This window comes from Callorhinchus milii, unplaced genomic scaffold, assembly GCF_018977255.1.
Source record: "Callorhinchus milii isolate IMCB2004 unplaced genomic scaffold, IMCB_Cmil_1.0 Scaffold1, whole genome shotgun sequence".
Taxonomy (NCBI): Eukaryota; Metazoa; Chordata; class Chondrichthyes; order Chimaeriformes; family Callorhinchidae; genus Callorhinchus; species Callorhinchus milii.
This window is the reverse complement of record NW_024704742.1, coordinates 56,904,050-56,914,489: the sequence shown is the minus strand read 5'-3', so window position 1 is coordinate 56,914,489 and position 10,440 is coordinate 56,904,050. Positions and strand designations below refer to the sequence as shown.

The following is a 10,440-nucleotide window of genomic DNA, read 5'->3' as shown; positions in this document are numbered from 1 at the left end:
TAAAACCTTATACGACTTTCATACCAAATGACCTGTAAAGTCCGAATAGATAATATTTTAGACAAGAGTATTGTGACTAACAACAACAACTTGCACTTATATAGCAAGTAGTGTCTCAGGTTGCTTAACAGTGGCGGAGCCTGACTCCGAGCCTGCGGGGTGTGGGGGGAGGAGGTGGCCGTAAGCACGGTCAAAGAGGCAGGTTTTCAGGTGGGACTTGAAAAAGAGGAGAGAGGAATCAAGGCAAAGAGATTTAGGGAGTGTTCCAGAGTTTTGGAGGGTAGTGGCTGAAAGCGTGATCTCCGATGGTGGGGCGAGGGTGCGAGGGACAAGCAGGAGGCTGGTGCCAGTCAAAACGAGGCACCGGGTGGTGGATTGGGGAGTGAGGAGGTCAGAGAGGTAGGGAGGTGCCAGGGAGTGAATGGATTTGAACACGAGTGTGAGGATCTTGAAGTTGATCCATTTGGTGACGGGGAGCCAGTGGAGGCTGGCCAGAAGTAGTGAGATTTGGGTAAGGAGCTTGGTGCGGGTAAGTATGCGAATGACTAACACAGTTATACACCAGTAACTATATTAGTCACAAGTGTAAAGTGCTTACGTATTGTGAATATTGCAATTCTAAAGAAAAATTTTTTTGTTTTAATTGATAATTTTTTTTAGGACATTTGCAGGTCGTATAGCAAGCAGTGTTCATCTGGATTTAATCGATTGACTGCATTTTAAGTTCACTTAAGTATTTGAGTCACAATCTGATAGCTCCACGCTAACAAAATCATGACTACGGAAGGAAAAACTGATATGGAGAGGGTCGGCCTCTTCCAGGAAATGAGTTATGTCACTGTCAAAGATAACTATTTAGACCAACAGGACAGTAAGTTAATTTTTTTTATTAACAGTTTGTGTAAATTATATTGGATGAAAATTAAAGTTTAGAAGACATTTTTCATTATTGTTTCATTTGTGTTCTATGCAGTCTTTTTTTAACGATAAATTTATTATAATTGTATGCAGTATTATCTAAAGAATCTGACCATAAGACTGTTACATTTTTATTTCATTCACATAAACAAACCCATCAACATGCTTAAGTGTATCCAAGTCAGACTGAGAGTTTCATATATGAATGCCACCAACACAAGGAAATTTCCATTTGTCTGTAATAGAATGAGCACTCTGCATACCTAATTCTGGACAATATTATATGCAAGTTGGTGAGAGTGAAGGCTTGAGGACTGCAGGACTGTTTGGGGGGGTACTGCAGACTTTAATTAGCTAAAACTGCATTGCTTACCATTGAGAGCACTTTCTGGCACAATTTCTGCTGCTTGTCCAGCTAGGACCACCCAACTACTAGGGCGTTTGCTTGCAGGGTTAACAGGAGCCAAGTTGTAAGAGTCCTTGCACCAATGTTTGATCTGCCCCTCCATGTCCTGCCGACAAGCCAGTTGGCCGGTCTGTCATTAATATTTGTTCTGTAATACTGTGGACCCACCTGGCTCAGGAACTTGACCACGACAAGCATCACTGAGGGTTGATTCGATTCCAAAATTCTGTTGCTCAGCACTTTGCCTTTGAGTCACTTAGTTCCAAGAGACCCTGCTTACTTCCCATCTCCTCCCACTGTCGGTTAATGTATAAATAAAAGAATAAACAACAACAAATTGCATTTATATAGCACCTTTCATGTTGGGAGGATATCCCAGTCATAGATAGGCCTGGAAGTACAATAGAATACAAAATTACATTTATAAAGCGCCTTGCACGTCGGAAAGATGCCCCAAGTTGCTGATGGATTAGGACCCGAGCAGGGGGGCAGGGGTTGGGATCAGGGAGGGTGGAGGGCAGAGAGGGTAGAAGGTGGCTGAAGGCACAGTCGAAGAGGAGGGTCTTGAGGCATGCCTTGAAGGAAGCAAGGGTGGGAACGAGGCAAAGGGAACGTGGGATGGAGTTCCAGAGGGTGGGGAGGAGAGTCTGAAGGCCTGACCTCCGATGGTGGAAGCCTGCTGAGCAGAGGGAGTGGACAGATTGACAACAACAACTACAGCAATAAATTGCATTTATATAGTGCCTTTCCAAGGCACTGCCCAAGTAAGTGTGTTTGCTTTTAAGGTGATACTAAAGAACATAGTCCATTTCTCTATTTAGTTAATTGTAGTCAGCATATGAAAAAACTCTAAATAAAGTATTTGCATTGTATTTTTTTAAACAAACCATATTTAAAAACATGGAATTTGCAAGATGACAATTATTTAAATGCTATAACTTGTTCATATAATCTAGATGTTTGCAGAGAAGTATTTTTTTTAACCATTATTCAAACATAATTATAATTGTAAATTTTCAGAATGTCAGAAGCTATCAAAACTAGCACAGGTATCATGCTTAAAAGTATGCCTAAGTTGTGATTCTGTACAATTAACAGTTTCAAATCCGCACTGTATCCATATGCATAAAGTTCAGTTTAAGACCTTCAGATCGGTGTTAAAATTGAATATGTATAAGTAGAACTGCCTGTATATTTTGCATTTTACCGTCTATCACAGTGTTTTCTTTCATGGATAGGTGACTGACAGAATAAACTTTGTATATTCCCCCACTTTTAAGGGCCTTTCAATGAAGCAGCATATAAAGGTAAACAGATGCTGCCAGGAGGCTCGAAAGAGAAATCGGCCCTTCAAGTAGGATACTTTGATCCTGTTTTCATTCGGATCTTTGAAAAGGAAGGATACACTGATCCCATTAAGTTAAGAAGACAATTTAAAATGAAGCAGGCCTCAGGCAATATAGGCAAAATCTTCCTTCCCAGTAATGGTGACAAAAAGCCGTAAGTTTTAAAATATCAGTTTTATATACCATGTGCATTTTTTTTTAAGCACTGTGGCCTTTTGTGTGAATTTTATGAGGTTTTAACAAAATAAAATACTTTAAAGCAGAATCAAGCATTGCATGATCAGGTGTCGTGCAGTTAAATGTACAGTAAAACTGCCTGTAATCTGTCCCCAAAAGTCCTTCATCTCAATGAGCACACAATTCATCCTTCAAAAAGATTCTAACAATGGAGTACTATGTATGTATGTGTGTGTGTGTATATATGTAGGCATGTCATAAATGAATAAATTATGAATAGTACAATATTCGAAAAGGATCGTCCAGGTTGGTGAGTTATCATATATTGCCTAAGTACCCTTACGCCTGCCAGAGAGGAGACATCATCCATCCAGGTTAGATTAAAATTCACATTCAAGAGGTGAAGGATGCTTTTATCTTTTTGATGTTTTTTGATGTTTTCTGCTTTAAACAGTTTTACATTCTTATCACCCTCTGTTTAAGGATGATCCACTTAACCTCACTGGTCTGCTACAGGCTATCTTATGTTATGATATAATCTATTTTTTTGGCATTAATTACAGCATTTTCTTTAAGAGAAGTTACAGATTTACTGAAGTTCTATTGTAATATCTGCTACTGAAGACGGTACTTTACTGTTCAAGGATAAATTAAATTAATATTTATGTTTACTTGGAAGTTAACTTTTTGTGAAAATGTATGTTATACTAATGTATGTAAAATATTTACATCTTGTTTTTATTAGATCGGGATTGGGTAGTTATTATGGAACAATCGGAGGCTCAGTCAAGGCATTCTCTGCAGCAATGAAGAAAAAGTCGCCATTTGTTCCAGAGAAAAAAAATTTCATTACCAATCCTGGAAAACTAGGAACTGGCTATGGGTAAGATTTGGAATGTAAATTTATGCAAGCCATTAATACTACTGAATATTTTGTTGTGTGTTAAACAATGCATGTGTTAAAACATTGCAGTTTCTAGGCTTGTAAAAATGGTTGGAAAAACATGCAGTGGAAAAATATGTAAGCAAAATTGTAGGGAAAAATGTTTAAAGCACAAATTAAGTATTTGAGAGAAACGTTTATTTAATGTGTTTTATACAACATACAAATAGACATGGGTGTAGGATTATAGTTATGGTCATTGTCTTAAAGTCAGAGCTAATTGGAAATAGGCTTCTAGTGCCTGGAATTAACTGGATGTTTACAAAAAAAATTTCTAAAGTGCCTTAGATACAAGGTACTATTGATGGCCTTCATGTTGCCATCTCAATCTGGATGGAACTCCTGCAGCTTTCAACAGAGCAAGGGGTATAACTGCATACATGTTCAGATCATTACCGATGTGGATAGGAGGGTCCTGTATGTACTTTCCAAGTATATCACGTTGGAATGTAGATCCCTCAGCAAGTGGTTAGTTTCCTCATCTTAAAGCTTGTTTTAAGGGTCTGAAATGCTGTACTCTGTCCAGCACCTTGGGACATCCTCCCGACGTGAAAGGCGCTATACAAATGTAATCTTGTTGTTGTTGTCTCATAGTCTTATAAAGTGAGATAGCACAGGAGAACACAAAGCAGGTCAACTTTACCTTTTGTAGTTTTCTTCAAGTTCTTCAAGTTCTCTTAAAGTTAAGGTGGATCGCAAGATCACTTTGTTGTGATCCACCTTGTCTTTTTTACAGTATTGACTACTGTCTCTCATGCAAACATATTCCTGTACCAGGACTCCTCCCCCGCCCCACCATCCCCATCTCTTTCCCTCCCTCAATTCTTTCTTCCTGAAAGCTGTCAGATTTTCTGCGCATAACATCTTTTTTATTGTGCTATTTCCTTTCTCACCATGCATTTTCTACAGTTTGGTTAGCCAATATTTAATAAATCTGCAAAAGTAATTTTTGATTGAAAAGCGGTGTTTTTAAAAATGTAAGGGTCTAAATTTTGGTGCATTTATGCTGAAGTAACTAAAGGGTTTTTAAGTAAAAGAGTGCATCTTTTTTACATGGGAATATTAACACTGATCAATTATGATATGTAAATGATAGTCTCTGATTCTGAACAGAAATCTCAAAAGACCAGAAGGATTGTGATTTGAAAAAGATTGTACAGCAGTCCTTTATTTCATACCTACATCATGTGCTTTTGCTAACATGGGACACCTATTATTAATTAATTATTAATATATATTAATGGCAAATACAAAAGGCCTATTTTCAAATGGAATGGGTGCGTGCCTTTAGCTGAAAGAGCATTGAGCACAAGGATGGGAGGAAGTGCGTACATTGACTCTACTTATTCATTCAGGGAAGATAAGTGACAATGCAACCAGCTGTAGTCCCTTTGAGGAGAGGCAGCTCACCAAGGCTGAGGAAATACTTTGTCACCTGATCCATGAGGAGGAGACTTAGGAATCCCTAGGGTGTCTTAGTCTGGTGCGGGTAACAATAGTTTGTTCACCGATAAATACAAAAGACACTCATATGCATTGTGCTTGAAGCTTTGCCTCATGGTGTGAGATGGTTGTCATTACAAATTGTTCTTTCTTTAGTAACCTCTTCCCAGCCATAGGGTCTGCAGCAGCACTGAGGAGGAGGGGACGAGGAAGGCAGCTTGGGAAAAAAAGTGGAGTCGAGTCTACATTTATCATCATATTTGCCAAGCCATCAACCAGGAGAGATGCTGGCAAAGGGAAGATCTATCCACCAACCAACCCATCCACCACTTAAAGGAATTTGGCTCTCTGAGACGATGTCCATTAACCTGCCCCCCTCAGACCTCCTCCCTCATCATCTTCCTCATCAGCACTTCAAACCCAGAAAATACCACCATCAAGTCCTGCAAAATGACACACAGAAGAGCACTCAGATAAAGTTACTGGCGGGTAGCAAAGGGTAGAGCACCTGACAGTACACAGAGTATTAGAGAGGTGAGGATTGAAATTGGCAAAAAGTGCATGTCAAAGGAAAAACACTACAGCCTCCTAGTCCTCAATGGACCTAGTACTACCGGTCTCTCTACTGGTTGAGCAGGAGCAAGACAGTGATTTGAGTGACCAAGAGGCAAGTAGCTCCTATTAGATGTGTCAGATACTTATGTCCATCGACCTGTTGAGTGAAATACCAGGATTAGGTTCTCCACCCCAGAACTGGAGTACCTGGCTGATCAGCCCACTCATCTGTCCATGTTGTTGTTGTTCATCATTCAGTCATTGGAAGAACTTGAGGTAGCTCAGGTGACGTGTCAACTGCAGAACCATATGAGGTAGCTGGAATGTGGCCCATTCAATCTCACAGCCCCCTTCCACCATGCGACAAGGTCGTCATGGACACATAGGACCTTATGAGGCAAAATGCGAGGTCAGGCTACTGCTCTGCATCAATTAATTTTTGTGTCTACATAGGAGGGAACATCGGACCGTCAGATAGCATAAATTTACCATGTTTCCTGCACAGTTTATAGATCTAGTGGGACAACTGCATCTACCCCTTCCACCACCACCTCCACCACACACACACCAAACACCCATATGTGGGTAGTCAGAATCTAGGACCATCACAAAGAAGTATAGGTATGTAGGAAAAAGAAGGACACACTGTAGCACAAAGATGGTAGGAATCCAACCATTGTGTGCATATTGTGTGTATAAAAAGATACCTTTTTTATTATATAAATAGAGAGATTGCCTTTTTTAAATACTATCATGAAACAAAAGGTAGATTGCCATTATTTTATTTAATTTAATAAATAACTGTTACTTTACCCAGATATTTTCCACGTGTTTTTTTGTTACATAAAACAAAGGAAAAATAATAATAATAATACTTGCGTTTGATGTAGCGCCTTATCAAGTCTTCAAGACATCTCAAAGCGCTTCACAGAATATACTGCAAAGTTTACAGACTGTATGTTTTATGGGCGTAACGCAGCAGATGCAAAAATGCCATTCCCCTAAAATATGGAATTCCAGAATGTTTTTGCATGACTTCCTCATTCTTTTCCGATGATCATTTGGTGTTGTTTGCATATCCCCATAAGCTATATTTATACTTATATATATAATAATAATAATAATCCTTGCATTTGATATAGTGCTTTTCACGTCTTCTAAACATCTCAAAGCGCTTCACAGAATATACTGTAAAGTAAATTGACTGTATATTTGTGGGCGAAACGCGGCAGCCAATAGTGCACAGCAGTGTCCCACAAACAGTCGTGGATTGAAAATGACCAATTTATCATTGTTTTGTTGTTTTGGAGGGATTATTATTAGGCGTGTGGAGTAAGGAAACTTGCCCAAGGTTTCGCCCTGCCTGGAATTGAACCCAGGTGTCTCGCTTGCAAGGCGAGTGCTCTAACCACTGAGCTACAGGGCTCCACAAATACTGGAGTGGAAGGAAAATACATGCTAAATGGTCAGAATTTTGCATTTTGCATTCCCTCCCACCCCCCACACCTACTTCAGGTGATATCAAAGAGGTAGATCTTGAATGGACAGAAGTAACATTTTGTTGTTGTATGGCAAAAAAAAGGATTCTGTTATGTGTTTTAACAAAATACATTTTGAAGTTTTCAAATTCGATTACTTTTGTATAATTTTGTTGATGCAGAATTGCATGGAATTTAGACCTTGTAATCTCAGTTATGCTAATCTTAACATGGGAAGACTAACTACTTCTTGGGATCATTATGGACTAAGATGTGAGTTACGGTTATCTGAAGCAGACTGTAATGTTTTGAAATGTTTTCACAGGTACACTAATATTACCATAGGAAAGGACTATGGCCATGCTCCAGATCCCTATATCGTAAAATCAAAGAAGGTATGGCCAAGGGGTAGCAGATATCTTAACATTCATTTTATGTATACGGATTTACAGAGGAAAACGCAGAAGGCCTTCCCAATGTGGCGATAGAATTTCCAGGACAAAATAAAGGCATTCTGAGAACAATAGATTACTTGAACGCCAAGGAGAGCTGAGAATTGAAGAAAACGCCAAAGTTGCACACTAGTTTGGTGTGTTTGAGTGAGAGGCGAGGAAGTTAAGGAGATCAGAGCTGGAAGTGAGGGGACTTTGGTGGGAGCTGAGAAGGATGCCTTAAAAGATCTTGAATTATCTGTATTCTAAAATATTCATTAGTTAGTTATCCTATAGGCCGTTTTATTATGGTGTGGGTGTCTTGCATGAAATATACATTAATATACATATTTCTAATTGAATATATTATGTCACTGTTGATTATACCATTGTGAAGAACTGTAACCTGTTTGTTCTTTTATATGTGAACTCTAACCCTGTCTGTTTTATACCTTATATCTAACTTCTCTGTTCTGCTTTATATCTAATCTCTAACCTGTATGTACTTCTTTATATCCAAACTATATGCACTGTTTTATATCTGAACTCTAAACTGCCTGCATTGTTTTGTAACTAGCCATTTACCTGCCTATACCATCTCTTCAAATTAATTACCGCAGTAATTTGGCCGCATTTCATCAAGCACTTGCAGAGGAAGGGTAACAGAGAATAAAGGGAAAGATCAGGGAATTGGTATTAGATGGATGGCTTTTAGGAGGAGCAAACACTGACAAAATAAATTGTGCAAGGTAGACTCCTATTGTGTGATTCATTTGATTGGTCTAATACTGTATTTCTTCAGGTAGAAAAATTTATTGGAGGACCATTTCAAGTAAGCAACTACCCTCAAGATTATTTTGACAATAATCCCTACAAGCTCACAAAACCTTTACCGCCAATAAAAGCAAAGAGTGCCCCTGGAAAGGCTATTGAAACACCTTTTAAACCATCTTCTCTTCCAAAGAGGGTATGTATAAGCACTCACAGTATAATTTATTGCCTCGTTGTACTCTTAAATATGGGTTTTTGCATCCTTACATACTTTAGAATTTGCATCAAAGTTTGTATATGCATCACATTCAAAATGTCAAATAAAAAACAATTCTAACTGGGATAAAAGTAGTTTGGCCCACTAAGGTATTTATCAGGTACCTGGATTTGTAATGTTTATTGTTTCCTATCCTCATTCATAGGTGTTATCTTACTTCAATATGTGGACAATAACACCTTTCTAAAACATGTTCTCTTTTTAGCATCTGTAGAAAGGAGAGAATTTCACTTAAGAGTAATGAAATTTCAGTTTTAATGTTCTCCAATTGTCTTCAACCTCCACTTCCCTGGAAGGCAATGGACTGCTTTAATTTTTCTAATGTTTCATCTCTCTAATGGGTACAGTTCTACTGGCATTGAATGCTTTTGTTATTTGACCCACATGATCATTATTCATCTATGAGCCTTCACAGTAAATGCTGGCAGACTATTTACTCTGAGTCGCTACCCTGCGTGAAGGGTGCTATATAAATGCAAGTTGTTGTTGTTACTCAAATGTGTTCAGGCAGGGAGGAATTTATAGTTGATCGTAAACCAGTTATTTTTCTCTTGTACATGTGTGCGAAGTTCATGTTTTATTTGTCTCTATTTCAGGATGGTGGCATGAAGGCAGGCACATTTGATCCTTACCCATCTTATTTCAGTAGCCTTAGTAGAAAGCTCAAATCTGCCCCAGAAACGAAAGCGATTTTCCGACCCAATCCTGGAACAAAAAGCAGACCGATTCAAAGTATCCTCAGGACCAATGTTATCAGGTAAAGAATGGCTCCCACTTCAGCTAATTTGCAATAAACCCATGTCTGGCAAATAAGAAAATAAAAGTGCGGAAAGAAAGAAAGGCAAAATTGCAGCTGCTAAAGAAATCAATTACGTTTTGAAAAACAATTTCAAGTGCTTCTCACATTTAGTTTCTATAGCCTCAATTAAAAAGGTTCTTTAAATGGCTCTTGGCAGCATAGTTACTTTCACATTTGATGCCACAGTTCAGCTCCTCTCAGACTGACAGGATGACCGTCTTTTCACTTTGAGAAAACATTGGTAACGGACTAAAAATAAGAAAAATGCCACTGTCTAGCTAAGAGCAGTAAAATGAAGAAGTGTCTTCCTTCACCTTTTGCCTGGCGCAAACAAACTTTCTTTGGATTTGCTTGATAATTATTCCGGAACACTCTTTCAAAGAGTCAGCGTATGATGAGAAATAGCCTCCTGTGTCTTTTGCACACCTTAAAGGTGCAGATCATCGGAGATAAAACATGTATCCAATAAGCATAATAATAATCTTTGCATTTGATACAGCGCTTTTTCACGTCTTTGAGATGTCTCAAAGCGCTTCACAGAATATACTGTAAAGTGAATTGACTGCATATTTTTGATTGAACAATTTAATCTGACCCTCAGTTGACTTTTCAAGAAACAACCTTAAAAACAATGACTTGAAATTCAGAGGAACAGTTAAACAGTTCAGAGGCAAGATTATTACGGTGTATAAGAATTTTGCAATTCACTAAAACTTCTATTTTTTTGTAGGTCCATAAACTGCACAAATTACAAGATGATCCATCGAGTAATGGCATACTAAAGATTGGGTGGATAGCTGCTGACCGATGGAAAGCCCTGTATAATAAAACATCACTGCAAATCATCTTAATCTTTATTATTTTAATCCACTCTTTTAACCATAGAAATAGGAAAC

General features: G+C 38.4%; 1 protein-coding gene across 1 annotated transcript; it reads left to right on the top strand.

The window, feature by feature from the left end:
- Positions 1–708: 708 nt before the first annotated feature.
- cunh4orf47 (chromosome unknown C4orf47 homolog) lies at positions 709–10,440 on the top strand. Its single transcript, XM_007892825.2, has 7 exons — positions 709–871; positions 2,605–2,824; positions 3,593–3,730; positions 7,592–7,661; positions 8,500–8,664; positions 9,342–9,502; positions 10,275–10,440. Exons 1-7 carry the CDS (start codon positions 775–777, stop codon positions 10,324–10,326), a joined length of 903 nt encoding a protein of 300 aa, XP_007891016.2. The 5' UTR covers positions 709–774; the 3' UTR covers positions 10,327–10,440.

What these genes read in the sequence shown, in the direction of transcription:
- cunh4orf47 (XM_007892825.2), top strand. Translation starts at nt 775, where the DNA reads ATGACTACGGAAGGAAAAACTGATATGGAGAGGGTCGGCCTCTTCCAG. An exon ending in CTATTTAGACCAACAGGACA is followed by an intron (nt 872 to 2,604) that starts GTAAGTTAATTT and finishes CCCACTTTTAAG; the next exon opens with GGCCTTTCAATGAAGCAGCA. An exon ending in AGTAATGGTGACAAAAAGCC is followed by an intron (nt 2,825 to 3,592) that starts GTAAGTTTTAAA and finishes TGTTTTTATTAG; the next exon opens with ATCGGGATTGGGTAGTTATT.